The 19,590-nt window shown below is 39.3% G+C and overlaps 1 protein-coding gene across 4 annotated transcripts in view; it reads left to right on the top strand.

Annotated features, from left to right (window-relative positions):
- LOC106903884 (helicase ARIP4-like) overlaps window positions 1-19,590 on the top strand; it is a 57,527-nt gene that overhangs the window by 29,268 nt on the left and 8,669 nt on the right. For 3 of the 4 annotated variants that reach the window (XM_014967907.2, XM_088007040.1, XM_088007039.1), the window contains 15 exons: window positions 8,684-8,927; window positions 11,128-11,261; window positions 11,508-11,681; window positions 15,568-15,776; window positions 15,937-16,119; window positions 16,335-16,468; window positions 16,605-16,801; window positions 16,932-17,135; window positions 17,228-17,366; window positions 17,451-17,628; window positions 17,714-17,935; window positions 18,033-18,151; window positions 18,313-18,437; window positions 19,040-19,139; window positions 19,233-19,438. In XM_014967907.2, coding sequence (XP_014823393.2) covers window positions 8,684-8,927; window positions 11,128-11,261; window positions 11,508-11,681; window positions 15,568-15,776; window positions 15,937-16,119; window positions 16,335-16,468; window positions 16,605-16,801; window positions 16,932-17,135; window positions 17,228-17,366; window positions 17,451-17,628; window positions 17,714-17,935; window positions 18,033-18,151; window positions 18,313-18,437; window positions 19,040-19,139; window positions 19,233-19,438 — 2,568 coding nt within the window. The remainder of the gene's footprint in view (window positions 1-8,683; window positions 8,928-11,127; window positions 11,262-11,507; window positions 11,682-15,567; window positions 15,777-15,936; window positions 16,120-16,334; window positions 16,469-16,604; window positions 16,802-16,931; window positions 17,136-17,227; window positions 17,367-17,450; window positions 17,629-17,713; window positions 17,936-18,032; window positions 18,152-18,312; window positions 18,438-19,039; window positions 19,140-19,232; window positions 19,439-19,590) is intronic. The other variant, XM_088007038.1, reaches the window with a different exon arrangement.

Genomic DNA, 19,590 nt, shown 5'->3' with positions numbered 1-19,590 from the left:
ATTCTGGTTTACAAGTCCAAATCCCTTTGACCCTGATGAGTATTACCCTATAAGCACACACTGCAAGGGGATGAGGAGGATGAAGCTAGCTTCTCACTGGCTTCATCGAATTCAGCGTCCTCCAAGTCTATGTAAAAATGTATAGATAATGGAAACTTTTTTGTGTAAATACCATGAATTCAGTTATTTTTTACTGATAATCTCATGCCTACTTGAGATTGCATTCTTGCAAAAAGATATTATACAGAACTTGGTGTGCTACAGATAGACCTCTGATATACTTTCAGCTTCAAATGAAGCAGATGTGGTGGTGGGACTGTTCATTTCAGCCCCTGTCTGTCTTAACAGAACAACATCATGCAGAGGTTGAAGCTGGGTCAGATTTTGGGCCTTCTTTGAATCAGTCGTCAGAAGAGAAAAAAGGATGCGAATGAGATTTTTGAAAGCTGAATCCGCAAACGTCTGCTTAAACCTAGATTTCCTCTTATGTATATTGCTCTTAATAAATATAAATCTTCCAGTGTGAATGTTGTGCTGTATTAAAATCAGCTGAATTCAGTGAACAACCCCTAAAAGTCACTATAAAAATAAGTAGAGAATTAAATCATTTTAATTTCTTCCCATGTCTTGGTCATCTCAAAACGACTTTGTGCACCTTTTCAAAAAGGTTTTGGAGATGGACGTTATTTATTTATTTATTTACTTATTTTAATGTAACCTTACAAAATGGTTAAATGATAAGGCCTTAAAGTGGTCCATAAAGGTATCAGATGTGCAGTTTTCTCTTTTTGATGTATTATTACATTTTGCCTCTTACTCTTTAATTATCCAACAAGCTGCCCTCCCTCTGCTGCATTTCATAATCCTGACGTTTCACAATTCCCACCCATGTTTTCCAAAGCAGGTTAAATAACAATCATGACACAGTGGTAGCAGAAGGGCACATAATGTACTGTATGTGTTTATCTTCTTAAGTATATCAAGCTTAGAGTCAGAGTCTCTTTAATGTCTCAACCCTTACTTTGATTACAGAATTAGACAAACTATTTCAGTACTTTATTCATTTCATTGACGTCTCCATCCCTCTCATTCCTGCATGTTTCCCAGAATCCTCCATCGGCGTTGAATAACTAGTTTGTTCTCAGTGTGTGTGACGTGAAGGATTCTCCACAGTTGTAGTAGGAAATATCTGCCGTCATCCGTAATCTGCTTACGTGGACGACAGCCGGAGGGCATCGGGGCGCGACACAGACAGAATGCCCATTTCAACTCCTCTTTTTTCCCCCCCCCCTTCCTCGTTATTTAATGACATTTGATGTTGCCAAATGAAAAAAAAGAGATTGCAGAGGCAGGAAAGTGTAGGCGACAGACACACAGGATTTGCCAGTGAAGCGAGACAGATAATGAGATGTCTGAAACCGAGAAAAAAAAGTGGAACCTTAGGTAAATGATGTGCACTCTTTGTCTCACCACTGTTGAGTCCGCGGAAAGTTAAATTAGGTCAAATGCTCAGGGTCTCAGTCTAGACGTCAGTACTCAGCTGCCTGACTTCATGTTTATAGATGCAAACTCGGAAATGTTCAAGCAACTTATGCTAGAATGTCCTGAACCTTCACGAAGATAACGGCTTCCAGAGAAACAGCTGGGAGACGGGAGATTATTTTTTTGTCCTGTCTGCATTTTAATGAGCCAGCTCCAGAAAAGGTTATGATGTCACTTCATAGATTTTTACAGCTTTTTGAGCTTAAGAACAAGACATTTTGCCTTCTATTTATTGGAAATTCAGTCTGAATGTGCCATGAATGACAAAAAAATGTACATTTGAACAAAGTTTCAGGAGGCGCCATTTATTTAATTCCCCTTTAGGGTTAATAAAGTATTTTTGAATTAAAATTTAATTTACAGGGTAACCAACAATTTTACACTGGTTAAGCATTAAATTATGTGTTCATTAGGGTAGCAAGAGAGATTTGATTCTGTGTCTCAAATGCAGCAGGTTAAATCTAAATGTTTGTCCCATCTGAAAGTAAGAAGTATGCGAGGCAGCCGGTGTGTTTTCTTTCTCTTCGTTTTTCTTTTTTGAACAAGCCAAACTCTAAAGTACCGTTATATAAACTCTCAACATATACCACAGATGGAGTTGCATAACTTTGTGGTTGCAGGAGATGTTTACAGCTGCAGCTGCCCTCAGAGACGCCATAGCATATTCACGACAAACAAGGGTTTGTCGAATTGTTTTTCTCCCTTCATTGCTTCCCCCGGCACCAAGTTTTTCTTCCCACACTCGACTAAACAAATTAATGGTTTGGAAAAGCTGCTGTGGGTTCTGAGTTACTGAGTGACACTTCAGACTTCTGATGAGGCAGCCCGTTATCAGGATGCTTGCTAACGTGTTTTTTTTGTTGTTTTTGCAGCTCACCTTGAACTCCTTTTGAGGTTGAAGCTGCTTTCTTTGTTTGTTAGTTTCATCCTCCGATTTCTGCCTTACTTGTTGCACGTTGATCATTTGATTCAGTCACCTAGCAACTGTCAGCAATTACGCTTGAATTTTCTCAAAGTAATTCCTCCTAATTAGCAGGGCAGGTCTCGCATGTTGAAATTGCATGAAGATTGGAACCAGAGTAGACAGTTTCCTCTTGTTCTTTCATTGCAGCTACTCCTGAGCTCTTCAGTTTGTCCCCAGTGCTGGAAAAGACAAAGGGTTCGCCACTTTATCGTTTTGAGTTCGCAGAGATCATAATAAGAGGATTACTGTTACTATAACAAAGACTCAGTGTGTCACAAATGTTGAAAGCATTGCCAAAATGCCTAAGTTCATTAAATTCTCCGGTCATACAATGAAGGAACTGACCGTTGTAGTAACAAGCTTAAAACTGACCGTCAGAAAGTTAAGTACTAGAGCCCACATAAACATATTATCTGCATCAAAAGGATTGGGATTTTTATTCAACTTAGAAATGATTTCCAGCTCTTCTGTTATACAATATACAGTATTTATTTTTTTACAATAATTGTAGAAAATATGGAATTTGTTACTGACTGAGCATGGCCCATTAACCAGTATTAAGGTAAAGCTATATTACTTTAAAAGGAGACACTGCTGCAGTAGGTAACTTTTTTAAACAATATGTTGTTTTACATGTTTGTTAACCGTCACCATGTCAGTCAGGCTTGTGTATGTGCTGCTAAATGTGCTAACTGTGGAGAAACAACTTAACGGGGCAGGGAAATTGTTTGGTTGTTTCTGACCGGGAGCTGTGTGTTTCTGCAGATGGCAGCAGGACCACATGGTGGAAGCAGGGCAGCTTTTTTCTTTCTTTTTCTTTTTTTTTTTTTTTTACAGATTATCTGTCTCATATTATACAGTCAGAACATTGCGACAGTTTTAACGAATATGTAAAAAACACATTGTTCATAAAAGTTACAAACTGCAACTTTAAAATTCAAAGAAAGTGACAGGAGTCTTCTTCAGCTGAGACTCTCCCCCACCTGTTGCTGTGCACTGCCTCAATAGACAGCTAATATCAGCTTGTTGAAATGTATTATTCCACAAAAGTGCAGTGATAAAAAGATGTATTATAGCAATGAGCATGTGAAAATCTGCTAAATTTTAGCAGTAGTTTATTCCATTTTCTTGTTTCCTTTGTTGCAGCAAAAAATCGAAATAATGAAAACTGTTCATGTTAAGATTTGTGTAAATAATATTCAGCGAGACAATGAAAGATTTGTTATTTTACCTATGATCAACATTTTATATTAAGATGCTCTAAGAGCTTAAACAGAAGCAGCTGGATGACATTGAACATTTTGTGCAGAGTTATCGTACTGTTCTCACAATTCATAAACTTGTTAGATTTATAGCTGACATGTTCTTCATAGGACTAACTCATGGCTTCTTTTAATACAATAACATCTAAAGAAAAGAAATGTTGGTTTAAAAGTGAAAGTAGGTTTCAGAAGTTTACCCATCATGTTCAGCAAGCAGCAGGATGCTCTGCCGTAACGGTGGTGATGCTTTGATGGCTGGCCTGTGTGGGCTGCGGGTTGCAGTAGGAGCTGATTAACCGAAAGTTAATAAATGACAAGCTGAGTTATCTGGATGTTATTTTCTTTATTTTTTTCCCTCCCACAATGTCATGTGGGTTTGTGTCTTTACATGATCAATTACGTTCGTCTAAATACTGATTTTGAATGCGGATTCCTTGAGTCTCAGTGAGGGAGCATTGATTAACCTTTTTAGTTACATAACTTATTTAGTGTCTTTATGTGGGTGGGTTGTATAACCTACCAGGTCCTACTGAGCTAAGATTAATAAATGCACTTCCATTAAAGTTAAATATGATGTCATTTTTTAATTAGCTTAGTTCAAACATTTAACAGCCACTCTAATTATTTCACTTCATAAGTTTGATTGTTTTAGATGAGATAAAGATGTGTGTTACTCATAAAATGTTTGGAGTCCTCTTGCAGCTGCTGCCAACCTGTTAATTGCCTACACATGAGCGTCCCACTCTTCTATTATTGGTAACTTCAAACAGAAATCTGGTGAGCAAACATGTCTCTGCTGCACTTATCCTTTCAGTTTTATCTCCACTCTTTTAGTTGGATTGGCTCACAATGTACAATTTTAAATGCTAATAAAAACCCACAGCTAATGGGATTTTTAAATGAAACCTCCAATTTATCGTGGCAAGCAATATTACTTTGCTGTTTGAGTCAAGTAAACATGTTAAACTTTAACTGGACGGTATCTTGTGAAGCAGGCATGAGTGCAGTAGGTGTGTCTAAGAGCGTTTTAGAGCACATTTCGTAACCAATTTGACAAAATGTCCGCTTTCTTACGTTGGTGAATGAATCTTTGACTTGTCGTCCTCTTGACCCCTCAGCAGGAAGGCGTCCGATTTCCCAGAATCTGCGTCTGTGTTTCGTTTGCTCGTGTGTGCAGTGTCAGGATTTTTAACGTGTGTGTGTGTCTGTGTGTGTGTGTGTGTGTGGGGGTGTGTGGGGGTGTGTGTGTGTGTGTGTGTCTGTTTGCTGTCCAGCCCACTTTGATGTCTCTCTCCCCTTTTCCTCTTTCCTTTGGTTTTCCTGCCTCTTCGGACTGTTTGTGTGTGCGCTGATGTCGAGGCTCTGCACATTTCAGGAACTGTTATGTAACTGTTGTGTAAGGTTGTGCCGGACAAATGGAAAATGGGGTACACGGTGTTTTCGAGTGAATTTCTAAATCTGCGCCTGGCGATGAAGGTTGTTTTCTTTCTCTCGTCCTTCATCTGACGATAAGGTTAATTAGACTCGTTTTATGAAACCTCCTTCATTTTAATTACAAGGGCCACAGTTTTTATTCACCATTTCCTGAAAAAAACTAAACCGTCTGATGCACTTATGTTGCTGGCATCCAGTCAGAGGAAAGCAATGGTTTCATAAATGTCAGGAGAAGTGTCTGCCCCGTTACAGATTTATTCTGTTTGCTGTTTTTGTCATACCTATACGCTCTAGATCAGAGAGGGCTAAGTCGAGTCCTGGAGGTGTACTACTCTGCAAGTTTTAGATGCAGGCCTTCTCCCAAACTGAGTCAAAGGAACAGCTTATTACTAGGTCTCTGTTTAGCTAAATGACATGTTAGTCATCTGGCAAACCGCAATAAGTCCACTTGTTTTCTTAAATACCAGTCTGGAACATAAAACCAAACAAACTTGAAGCCTTCAGATTTTCACTTATTTAATTAGTGTTTGCTTTTTGTTTTCCTTTGGGACTTTGTTCACTAGTTTTCTGACCCTCAGTCAATGTTTAGCCCCGTCTATTAAGTGTTAGTGCCACGGCAGAAAAAAATAACTGCCTGGTATGTTTTTGCAATGGTTTGTTGTTTGAAAATAAATTAGCATTAGGTGTCATGGCTAAAACAACCCTGATCTTTTCAAACCACAGAGATACAGTGTAATTATTTAGAAATGTCAACATTATTGTAGCATTTGGGGAAAGCTGGAGGGGGTCGCAGTAACACAGATCCTGCAGTTGTTCAGATATTTCTAACTGAGGTTGAACAGTTGGACTGAAAAGATCTGCTGGAAATTGGGTACTTATTGCCATACATTTATAGGAACAAACTCATTTTTCACTTTTCTTTTTTTTTTTTTTACTGACTCTTAAGCCAGCAACTTTTTCTCAGCATTGTTAGATCATTTTCTTTAAACATTAAATATCAGCACATCAATCGCTCAGAGCCACGGCAGAGCTGGTGTCATCGGCAGCCTGGTTGAGAAGTTTGTTGCCACGGACTTTAGGAGCGTTTTATGTAAGCTGTTTTTCACTTCACACTGAGATCATCATCACCACCGGCCTCCGTGCCCCATTATGGCAAGGATGTTTGTGCGAGTGCATGCGAGCTTATGTACATTCTCATGCCAAGCATCACGCTGAGAGCATGTTTTCTGTGCTGGGCTTTGTGTGTGTTTGCACTGAAATGGAGAGTGTGTGCGCGTGTGTGTGTGTGTGTGTGGGGCATTGTTGTGTCCTTGTTGGTCCAGTCTTCCCAGGCAGAATCTTGGCTGGACTGAAGGATACATTTGATTGGTGTGTTTTCATGGTGAGGGATCCAAAACCTGACAGAACATCATGTTATTTTCTGAACCAAACTGGAGTCTTGCTATGTACAAAATGATTTTTAGGAGGGATAAATCTTGGTTTTATTGCTACTTCATTTATTTTTAGATGGAAAGCAACGGGCTGAGAAATCTGTTCCGTCTCTAAAATGTTCCCCACAGAAACATAAACACAAGTGATTTTACATGTGTGTTGGATATTTAATCATTGATTAATGTTGCTTTATGAGTGCTCGTCCCCTGAAATATGTCTGTCTGTGCGTCAGTGTTTGTGCCCTGTCTTGTGTTTCATAAGCTGTCCATTTTTATGATGCAGCTCTTACATAAGCTCCAGATCTGGTTCAGTCTGCTTCTGACTGAACAAGCGAGAGAAGGAGGGCAAGAAAAAGAGAAGGTTAAATAAAGTTACGTTCAGGGAGATTGAGATAAAATTGATATAAAAAAAGTAGAAAAAGCGATACAAGTTTTCACTTTTCTGAGGGGTTTTAGGGCAGAGAGAAGAACTTTACTTGCACTGGTTAGTAAATGCCACCCTGAGCCTCATTCTAAAAGATTAAACAAGAAAAATAATATTTATTATTATTATTATTATTATTATACCCTGCAAGGTTAAACTCAAAACTCAGAAAATAAATCCTGAAAATTACAAGAAGTTACTCTAATATTTTGCTACCAAAATATATCAGCATTTTTATTTAAATTTATCAATGTCTGACTAAAGTTTTGAAATTAGAGATGCGCCTGAATTTTGGTTTATCCAAACATTTGACCTACGGGGGTTGTATTATAAAAAATATAGCAACTGTTTTTTGTTTTTGTTTTGTTTTTTGTACTGTTCTTACTCTGCCCTTATGTTAAGCTTATTGTTGAATCAGTTTTACATTGACAGCAATTCTCTTGGCTTGTGGAAACTGTTACAAAGCAATAGCAACAATGGTTGAGGCGAGTTCACTAATCGGAGAAAGACGGGACTTAAAATCTTCCCTACTGGTCACCAGCTGGTTTCCTGATGCATCTCCATACGACATCATCAAATATTTTAAAATATGATCCTATACTTGGGTTGGGAGTTGTTCCAATCCAACTTCTGTCAGATAACAGACATCAACTTTACCTCTTTGAAAAAAATAATTTTAAATTAAACTAATGTTTGTCTATGACACATTACTGCGCATGTTTTCATTCAGATTTATACTTCAGTTCTTTGTGAATATTTCAAATCAGAGATAAGAAACATAAAAGGGAATTGGTGACAAATATGCGCTACGTAGGGGAAGTTATACTTACCGTGTCTAAATGGTGGCATTTCCTGTTTTAAGTGGGTTGCCTGAGTGTTTAAAGTTGCTGCGCTGTAACAGTGAAACACCAGTCCATGCCACTTCCCCTGAGTCATCAGCTATTATAAAACATTGTTATGCAAGCCTTCCTGCTGTTGAGAGTTGGCAGACGCCATATTTTTTCATTCCAAAAACCTCTCTAACCTCTCTGTCCTTATCAAAACGTAGCCTGTCATTGTTTCTGATCCAACATACAAAAACCCATCAAGGTTTTGATGAAAACCAAAGAGAAATATACAATATACATATAAATATATGATAAACACATCGAATTTTGCAAAAGTGTGGCTTAAATTTGGTAAAGGTGTAAAACAACAGCAAAAGGGTGTGATTGGCTGTGAGGGAAAGTTGCACGTAAAATTCATAAAAGAATTTCAAGTTGTATTTATTCCTGGTTTGGCTGAGATGTTGCAGTTTGTGTGTGTGCCACTATGAGTTTTTCCATCATTACTTTCAAAGACGGCCTCAATATTTGTTCTCACATCTGAGTGAATAAAAATACACAGTGAACTGCTGCTGATCCTTTTAAACCCTGAGCTCAGGCTCGGCTAAAACAGTTCATGTAACATGGATACAGACGCTTTCATTTAGAACTGCAGCAATTTTGTTCATCACGTTTGAAGTAACTGTTTTATTTTTTGTTGTTGTTAATATTGATTTTTATGATGAATGATAGCAACTGAAGCTAATCTCTCCTTAATTTGTTTTTATTGATCATTATCTGCGCTCCTGTTTTCCTCCTTACAGACCAGTCCCACAGCGCCCCCTTCAGCTCGGAGAATGAGGCTCAGGGTGGCGATCCCGCTGTGTGGCAGTGCACCCCTCCCCCATCTACCTCGCCTTTGGCGGAGGCACCGCACCACCCACCCACCTCGCAGTCCTTGTCCAGACCCCACTCGAGGCCGGCAAGCCAAAGCCACGCCCCTCCCCCCGCCCTGACGGGAACCAAGAAGAGGAGCTCCAAGCCGGCTCACATGAGACGAAACATCAGGTACCGGAGTCGGCGCCTCGGGCCAAGCTTCAAACGCGGTCTGAGTCAGAGAGCTTAGAAGGACGCCCACCTAGTTACTCTGTAGGGACCCTTGAAGAAACAACACAAAGTGCAACAATTAACCCCTCTATTAAAGCAAACTCAACTCAACGCCTTATAGAAGTGTTTTATTATTTTTTATTAATGCTAGACATTAGGGGCAGACAAAAAAAAAACAGCTAAAAATACTTAATCTGATTCTATGTTTTTATCTTAGTAACACTTAGCTGTAGTTGCATTAAAATTTGTTTACCAGCAGTTTTATTATACTGTGCAGCTTTTTTCCATAAGGAAATCAACAGCAGCCCAGTTGCCCATAAAATCTGTTAGTGATTTCAAACACTGTATGCTGAGTCTACAGCCTCATTCCTGCTGACTGCCAGTAACCGTCTTAAAGCCGAACCCCAACTATGCTGCTTCACTGCAACACAGCGCATTTAGTTAAATATCAAACATATGTCAGTAATGACGGATCTGGAGCCTATTTACAGCTTCTAGAGCCCTTTCCAACTGGGACACATAAATATTTCCATTAGGAGGATTATGACTCAGGCTTGAGGATTCTTTTAAAAGAGTTCATCTCATAGGTAAAGAAGACATACACCCCAAATTATTCAGCTAGCTGGAGGATGTATTAGCTTCAATGTTTCTGGATGTAAGCTGGATTTGTATTAGAAAAATAATTTTAAAAACAATCAGTCCTCATCAAATATTGGTTACAGTCTTAAGTAAAGAAGTTGTACTGCATTTTTTTTTAATGAACCGATCATAGATTTGTGGTCGATTTCAAAACCCCCCTTTTTTTTGTCAATCTTTGATGTGTCAGTGACTTTTTTTCAGTTTCTCTTTAAAAGCAATAATAATAGTCCAACAGAATAAAGGTTGTTTTAAATCTGAGCTTTCCAAAAGCCCGACTCCTGCTCCAAAACAGAGGATCCAAATGGAAATAACTGAGCAGCGTTGTTATAAGTTTCCACCTTTCTGCTGTCTACTGATAAATCACCTCCATGGACTGTTTGACAAAATAACACCTGTGGAAGTAATTGTGGGAGATAGTTTGCTTACAAAACTGCTAAAAAAAAAAAAAAAAAAGAAAAAAGTAGAAAATGGTAAAATAGCAAAAATAACTAGCAGCCTCCAAATCCTAGTTTTCTGTTGCAGCTAACATGAAACTATTTAAAACACTCCTCTTAAATAGCCTGATTTTGAGTTTTATCCCTCCAGAAACAAATAAAATCCCCTGATTCTGGTTAGCAGCAGAATTTTTTGGTTCATAGTTGACATCCTGTAGCAAAAGCAATTAAGACTATACCAGACGGAGAGCAACGTAAACATTCATTTTTCTACCTGTCTAATTTTCTTAATTCAGTACTTTGGTTATTTATGTTTAGTTTTAGTTGCCACATTTAGGAAACAGCAGCTAAAGTTATGTGTCATTTTGTGTTGAGAGGTCACTGGTGTTTGAACTTTAGAGTGAATGAGCTTCCCTGCAAAACAAGTGAGCACAGTGGTTGCACTAAATGCTGAATCCCTCTCTAAACTGAAGGATTTCAAAGTGGGAGATCAGTGTGTACTGGGGGCTCAAAGCAATTTCAGAGGAAGTGCTGTGTAATTTTTCTTCAATGTTTTATTAGCTATGAAAAGAAAATCTCAAATATCACTGCTGCAGGTTGATGGGTTCAGACTGAACTGAGTAACTGTAGAGAAATTTCACTGATTTCGATTAAATGAAAAGAAAAATGCTGTGTTTTGAGTCATCTGGATATGTCCGGTATTATTTTTAAAGTTTGGGTTTTATACTCTTATAATCTTTCAGGCATCCAGGGATTTTGCTGAAGAGTTAAAATAGAGCAGGTGTTCTACTTTTTTGTGAACTTTTTTGTCAGAGGGTACACTTAAAAAAATTAAAAATTTGCAATTTAGAAATGTTTCGCAATCTTATGTGCAGCTGCCGAAGCTACAGAAGACAAATATTTCACAGCATATAGTTCAGGTTTTATTACATTCGAAACGAAAGATATGCTTTGTTGGTTATTACAAATATTCCAAGAGCATCCCTGAAAAAGAAAAAAATTGACATTTCATGTAATAGAATTTGGTTGTTTGTCAAAATACACAATTACAATTAAGTTAAAAGTATGTTTATGTGGCTACATTTTAGGAAATTGTTGAGGGAGCATCAGTTAGAGGCAGTGACCAAAGTCGCCCAGCAGGAGGAGCTAGAGCGAAGGCAACGTCTGGAAGAGCAAAGGAAGCAGGATTTTCCTCTACCTCTACTGCCTGAATACACAACCGGTAAGAAGATGTGCAAAGATTAGTAATCCTTCAGTTTCTGAATCTTACATCTCTACTTTAACGATCTGTAATCAACATTCTTTATCATGCACAATAAAAATGATTGCTAATCACACACACACCTGCCTAAACTTTTCTCCGTCATTGTCCATTCATTAACTCCATGTGTGCTTCCATATCTTTTCTATTTCTTCCATCTCATAGTTTCTGACTTACATGTTGCATTCTTCCTGTCCCCGTCCTCAGGCGATGTTACTCAGCATGTGCCCTCATCGTCTGCATCAGTGTCATTCCAGCAAAAAGTAAAGGCCACCAGACAGGATGCGATGTGCTTGGAGTCCAGCAGCACGAGTATCAGCGCAGATAAATGCAAGACTGACACACTCACCTCTGCAGCAACAGCACAAACACAAAAAACAGGTGAGATACACAATCCTCAAACGAGGGCTTTATTTTAAAACCAGCCAGCAGGGCTTTATTTTAAAACCAGCCAGCAGGTACTTTAAGTGTTTTGAAGACTTTGATAGTTGAAAATAACTGTTTTAATCAGATACATTAAGAGGATTTCTAATAGTGTTCATTTTAAGACCCTTTATCAATGGTTTAAGCACTTCTGTGCTACAGTTGTTGCTGCAAATTGGGCTTTAAAACACAAAGTTGATGACATATAAATGAGCTGTTTTTGATCAGGTTTCATAAGTGTGCAGAACCACACACCCTAGATTTTGAAACCAAAATGGAAAATGGAAAAAATGTAATGCACCTCTAAAACCCCAAAATTTAAATAGGGTTTACTTTTTTGACTAAATACAAAAATGTAGTTTTGAATGTAAATGAACTATTCAGTTTATTTACATTTTTCATTTCAGTTTTAATTTTTCCAATCCAATGCGCAAAGTTAAAAAAAAAAAAAAAAGAGAGCACAGAGGTATGTATATTTCTGGATTTAAACTGAGAAAATAATATTTTTTTGTTTAATTTTGCCTTGTTTTAACAATTCAATATTTTTATATTCTGATGTTTGACTGTAGTTCGAGTAATGTCTTGGTGCTGGTTATGTTTGTCACTCAAAAAACCCTCAAACTCTTTATCATACCATAAAGCTTGGATGACGTAGAAACCAGATAGCTTCAAACGACTCAAACATGAAAAAAAAGTATAATATGAATTATACAAGCAAAGGTGAGGTTCAGCAAAACTGTTATACACAGCTGCATTTGTGCCATCCACATTATAGCCATGTTAAATGAATGTGATAAAGCTTCTAGTTCTACTTTCTTCTGTTTCAGTCGGGTATCCGCACAGGCATTGTCAGAGTTTTATATGCATGTTCGATGTCTTCTTCTCTGTTTCTGGTGTTTTAACATGGCAGCTTTACAGCGCCACTTACAGGCATGGAATTGTAATTACATGCAACTTTTTAAGGACGTAATTTGCCATGCTGCTGCTGTGTGGGCTCTTTTCACACCAAGCCTTTACTGCCTTGAGCAGTTTATGAAGATGTTTTCTAAAAGATGCGGTAAACAAATAATGAGAAATGAAAAATTAAAACAGGCTGATGGCCTTTAATTGATTTTCACTGTCGTGTTTTTGAAAATGACTAGAATAAATCTCACTCCCTTTATCCAAAACGTTTGAGCTTTGCTATATGTTACTGCATGTTTCTCATCCTGTAAGCCTGCATGCATTCAGTGCTACATTAAATCTGATGGTTAAGTCAGAGCCTTCCCGAGTGGCTCATCTGGGTAGAGAAGTTACTGAGATTGAATGACTTTCCCATTGTCTCATAAAGCCGCATATCTACTGTTTACTTCTCAACAGCCATATAACAAGCATCCATTTATTAAATTACACAGCCTGTTTTAAATTGACTTTTTACCTCCAGGGTTTGGAGGAGCAGAACATCAAAGAGACTTTATCGCTGGGAATTTCCAGGAGAGAAAAAAAAAAAAAGTTTTTTACTCGAAAACCACAGGAGAGATGTGTACTAGTATTTCTTTTTAAAGTTTCATCAGATGGGTTGTTAAATGACGAAGATTATTTTTAACATCCACAAAGAGATCTCAGTGTCACATAAACTTGCCTACTTTTCTGTCTTTTTCTTCAGTTCTCTTCTCCTTTTCTTGTTTAGATAGCAGAGACAACATAAAGTCAATTTCCAACAGAAATAGGCAAGATCCTGATAAATGTTTCTAAATTTTTCAAGTTGATTGACTGTAAAACTTACTTGGAGCCATTTAAAACTCAGTTGTTACACAAAGTTAAACAAATGCAGTTAACATGACCGTGAGACTTTTGTAAGTTAAGAACAGTTCAGTAATTCTTCTTTTTCCATCCATGTGCTCAGATACACACACATCCAGCAAATCAATCAAATAGTCCAAATAAAGACACACACAACCTGGGATAAATAAATGCATATTTTAGACTCCAGATCAAAGCAAATTGCAGACACACACCTGCAGTGTAAGGAGGGAGCTGGAGACAGGTGAACAGGTAAACACAGATAAATAATGAGAGGCAGAGGGATGAAAAGTGAGAAAACAGCCGAATGGAGGGAAGAGGGATGAAATGAGAGGGGTAATAAACCCGGCAGAACACACACACACACACACACACACACACACACACACACACACACACACTCATAATGAACACACACCTGCACCACACACCACAGTGGCACAGTGACATTTCCAGTTGGGGTTGCATAACCAGTCGCCCCCTCCACTCTAATCCTACTTGTATAACCAGCCATTCACTGTAGTTATATAAGCTCACTCTGAATTTTTTTTTTTTTTAACACACACTCCTCCTCTTCACAGCGTGCTCTCTCAGGCTGCCAGCTTGTATAACTTTGATACTCCTTTCTGTTCTCGCTTATCAGACAGATTTTGCCCGACAAACACAGACGGACTCGATTTCTGTTATCGTTGGACAACTGATACCCCCAGCTAGCAGAGATGAGAGCGGCAAGGCTTATGGAAATTTGATGGGAACATATTGTAGCAGAAAAACTGCAGCAGATGGTTTTTTGTTTTGTTTTGTTTTAACACTGAAAGGCTTTTTTTCTTCAATTAAAGTATCCCCTGATGTTTATGCTTCTCCTTTACATTCATACATTTAGTTATTAGTGTCCTGTCAATAGAGCTATGTTTTATACCAGCATTTAACACTGTGAGGGCTTGTTTTGTTGACAAGCTAATCTAACCTTAATATTTTCTGCAATGTATATAGAAGTGCTGACTAGACAGGAGTCAAATATCTTCTATCAAGATTTTAAAACTCTTCAAATGTTTCTTGTTGGGTGGTTTGAAGCCCTTTTAATGAGATGCTAGAAAAATTACCAGGATGCCATAAGCACACACACAACTTTACCCTCCCCCACTTGTTGCTGAGCAGCGCTGGTCATATAGCTGAAAAACGTTGATAAACTTAAATGAGAGATGTTTGTATAATTGCCTGTATCCTTGTAATACCTTTCCACCTTGGCATTTTGTTCTAATGACGCTACAAGAATTGAAGCCATGAGGCAATAATGATCCCACGTTGCTAAGCATTTAGCTCTGCAGTCATATCAGCTTTGCCATGTAAACCACACATATGAACTACTGCCACCAAATCAACATGACTGTGCAACAATGACCTTATAACACTATATATAGTACATAGTGTATATTTATGTTTATGTACAATCATAAATAAATATTTGTATATAGACAAGACAGTGGCGTCATGAAAAAGTAATGTAACCGGTTGTGACTCAGCAGGACACCGTCAGTCCCGTCCACATGATTCAGCTCATTTAAAATAGATTTTTTTTTCCAAAGAGTTGTCTAATATGCGTTTCAACATCATTTAATTTTTCCTTCTGTGTATCAAAAGCAGCACATAGACTCATGTAAAAGGTGCTTCTTAAAACAACTTTAATGGCAAAGTAGAAAACAGTGAAAGCTAAAACTAAATTTTGGTGTTTTTTTTTCTGCGATTCCTGTTTTTTCTTCTTTCTTTCTATTCTTAAACACGGTGTTAAAAACTCATACTGCCTTACCTAAAGTCCTCCCTACAACTAATGACGGACATAGAAACATTGTTTGCTTCCATTTACTTCAGTAAACTAACTGCATGTTTTGTGTGTATTTTGTGGGGAACTGAGAAGCCAGCATGATTTTGTCATGCCAGAATGCTCCCCTCAACATCAAACCTCAAATCTAGTTGTAAGACCAGGTTAAGATTTGATAGATAATAATTGTATTGTAAGTTTTGAGACCTTATTGATTTCTCTGCTTATTTATCTTCTATTCAGAAATAATAGATTTGAGGACAGATGACTATGACACTGTTGCTCAAGTCTCCAAAGAGGAAGAGGAGAGCGAGCCTAGTGATGCACATGCCAACGACACCCAGAACCAGCCGGACGCCCAAGGCAGGGTGCTCGTCAACTTCAACCATCCAGAGGCAGATGAGGACATTTTCCTGTCGCCACAGCTGGCGCGAGCAGTCAAACCTCACCAGGTATCAGAATACACTCAGAATAAGCATACAGATAAAAGTTCAGCTTTAGATGTGATGCGTGGTTAAAATATCTGTTCACTGGAATCTCTAGAATTTGGATTTCTTCTCTCTTCTTGGCTGCGTCACTTCATCTCATGGGTCTTTCTCAATCCGTCTTCAGATTGGCGGAATCCGTTTCCTGTACGACAACTTGGTGGAGTCCCTGGAGCTCTTCAGCAACAGCAGTGGATTCGGCTGCATCCTGGCTCACAGCATGGGCTTAGGCAAGACGCTTCAGGTCATCTCCTTCATCGACGTCTTGTTCAGGCACACTCAAACTCACACTGTGCTCGCCATTGTACCGGTAAGCATCTGTGGGCCTCCTCCATTTGATGCAATGATAATAAAAAGGTTAGATGTAAATGTGCAGATGGTTTCATCTGTATAGCGTAAAAAGGAATTGTCCTGAGTACTGAACCCCATGGTATCCCAAAAATGGCTAAAGAGGTGTGAACAATTTTCATCTTCACTGTGATCCAAACAAACCAAAATCTGATGCACATACTTGTTCCCTTCCAGGTGAATACACTGCAGAACTGGCTGTCAGAGTTCAACACATGGGTCCCTCCTCCTGAAGCATTACCTCCAGACACCGATCCTACACTCGCCACACCGCGTGCATTTAAAGTTCACATCCTCAACGATGAACACAAGTAAGTGACCGGAACAATTACTGAACTGAAAATGTCTGTACATAATATCACCCAACCATTTGTTTTGGGGGTTTTTTGTTGGGGAAAGCATTTTTATTTGACAAAGAATAGCCTTTCATTTCCTCCTGACACCCAGAAACACAGCGTCCAGGGCAAAGGTGGTGGAGGACTGGTCTCGGGATGGTGGAGTCCTGCTGATGGGTTACGAAATGTACCGTCTCCTGTCTTTGAAGAAGAGCTTTGTGGCTGGGCGGAAGAAGAGGAGCAAAAAAACTGGAGGACCTGATATCATAAACCTGGACGAAGAAGACAGACAGCAGCAACTTCTAAAAGGTGAGGAAAGACATAGAAGGGGAAAAATGAGGAAGTTAGGGGAGAGAAAGTGAAGAAGATTAAAGTAAAATTAGAGTAAAGAAAGATAAGGGAGCTGAAATAGCTCACTGAGGTCGTGTCTTTTCTTAAGGTGTTGAGAAAGCCCTTTCCCGACCCGGTCCAGATGTGGTGATCTGTGATGAAGGACATCGCATTAAGAACTGCCACGCTAGCACGTCTCAGGCCCTAAAGAACATAAGAACCCGGCGGCGCGTAGTCTTGACCGGCTACCCTCTCCAGAACAATCTCATCGAGTACTGGTGCATGGTCGACTTTGTCCGACCCGACTTCCTAGGTATGTGGTGAGGTGTGTTTATGATTCTGCATGTCTGCTTTTCCTTCTGAATCCTGCTCATTTTTTTGCTGTTGATTTTTCACATATTTCAGGAACAAGACAGGAGTTCAGTAACATGTTTGAGCGCCCCATCCTTAATGGACAATGTGTGGACAGCACACCTCAGGATGTCCAGCTGATGAGGTACAGAAGCCACGTCCTCCACAGCCTGCTGGAAGGCTTTGTACAGAGGTAAGAGCATCGCCGCTCAGGAAATTAAACTTAGTCTCTCTTAAGAAACTCTTTCTAATGCTGACTGGTGTATTTATAATCCAGACGAGGCCACGATGTCTTGAGGGACCAACTTCCCTCTAAGGATGAGCATGTGATCCTGGTGCGTCTGTCTCCCCTGCAGAGGGCACTCTACACCGAGTTCATGAACCGCTTCAGAGAGGCAGGGAACACCGGCTGGCTCAGCCTCAACCCCTTGAAAGCTTTTTGTGTCTGCTGCAAGGTCTGTGTGTGTCCAAAATGTTGCTTATCCTCTTCAGTATTATACTTTTATTCATTTGGAACTGCAATTTGCTGTCATTTCTTAGATTTGGAATCATCCGGACGTGCTGTACGAAGCTTTGCAGAAAGAAAACCTGGCAAGTGAGCAGGATTTGGATCTTGACGACATCACGTCCACTTCACAGGGCAGATGTCCGACGGCAACACAGGCTCCAAAGTCAAAGAGTTTGGACAACCCGGATCCAATCTGTGGACTGAGTCTGAACCAGCTGCAGGAAAAAGCCAATCAGGTCATCACATATGAGTGGGTATGTGCCAGTTTGAGGTTTTCCAGTATTAGATCTTAAAAATCGTTTATGTGACAACAGATCTAACGGCATTTCTTTTACTCCTTCACATGGCTAGGCGAAAGAACTGATGTGTGACTACAAGCCTGGCATCCTGGAGAACTCGGCAAAGATGGTGCTGCTGTTCCATCTGATAGAGGAAAGTGTCAGGAAGGGAGACAAAATCCTTGTGTTCAGGTGAAAGATCAAAAATAAAGCAAATCTGTTTCCTTTAGGATAGAAACTCTTGGTTGTGGGATTCCCAAACCTTTCTTAGCCGTATTGTCCCTCTCGTCGTTTTCTACCTTGTCATGGACCTTCTGTATGTGATCTTACGTTTTCTCCTGCTCCTCTTTCAGTCAAAGTTTGTCCACACTTACCGTGATCGAGGATTTCTTGGCCAAGAGATCAGTGCCTCCTTCACCATATCCAACCGACAAAGACCGACCCAACCAGAACTGGGTCCGCAATCTCAACTACTACAGTAAGTCACCACTGATGATGTTTTCAACAAGTTTCAAAGACTGACCATCCAAAACACACCTAAGGAAGAACAAATTTCTTTCAATCTCCGTTTTATCTGGTACAAAATAGTCATGACTCAATATTTAGTTCTAAATGTTCTGTAGAAATTGCAATTAGTTTGAATATTGCACCAACATTTTTGCTATGCTCAAGTCTTAACCTTGATACACTGATAAATCTGTCTAATCTGTAGAAGGAGAGTCTTTTCTTCTGACTGTAGTGATTCTATGCATCAGTTTTCATTCAATTGCACTGACATGCAATGAGTGCTGCCACCTGCAGGCAATTTTAATTCGCAGACAGACACAGACTTCGCTTTCCCTGGTTACTCAAGTACTTAAAAGTCATGAAAACTGTTGCTGGTCTGTAATTTATCAGTGCGCAGAATGATCCTCTTACCACGACCTTAGTTTTTTTTTTTTTTTTTTAATCAAGCAAAGGACTAGTTAAAAGATAATTCTCTGTCAAACAAAAACATGTGCAGTTTCTTACTTTTGCTTGTATATATATATATTTTTTAATTTAAGTTTAACTGTGGATTTGCTGTGGGATATTTTCCAGGACTGGATGGAAGCACGACAGCTTCAGAGAGAGAGCGACTGATAAATCAGTTCAATGACCCGGCCAATACCTCAGCCTGGGTTTTCCTACTTTCAACCAGGTAAACCCCACCTCCAACACACAGACACTATAACCATTATTAATATCAAGATCCAACATCAGATATAATGTAAGATCACTATCTGGACCTCAGGGCTGGTTGTCTGGGTGTGAACCTGATTGGTGCGAACCGAGTGGTGGTGTTTGACGCCTCCTGGAACCCCTGCCATGACGCCCAGGCTGTGTGTCGCGTGTACCGCTACGGACAGCGGAAACCGTGTCACATCTACCGCCTGGTGTGCGACTTCACTCTGGAGAAAAAGATTTATGATCGTCAAATCTCCAAGCAGGGAATGTCTGGTGAGTTTGGGACTTCTGTGTTATGAGTCTACAGAAAAGGAGCACTATCTGGAATCGTTTGAGTTCTCCAGGAAGAATATTTCCAAAATGTGCCTCACAAGCTGTTTTGGCTCCCTGCTCAGGTGTAGCTTTAAATCTCTCTCTGTTTAGTT

Source organism: Poecilia mexicana, unplaced genomic scaffold (genome assembly GCF_051168715.1).
Source record: "Poecilia mexicana isolate PSO_F unplaced genomic scaffold, ASM5116871v1 scaffold_7, whole genome shotgun sequence".
Lineage (NCBI taxonomy): Eukaryota > Metazoa > Chordata > Actinopteri > Cyprinodontiformes > Poeciliidae > Poecilia > Poecilia mexicana.
Note: the sequence above shows the minus strand (reverse complement) of the source record. Positions and strands in the feature narration are given on the sequence as shown.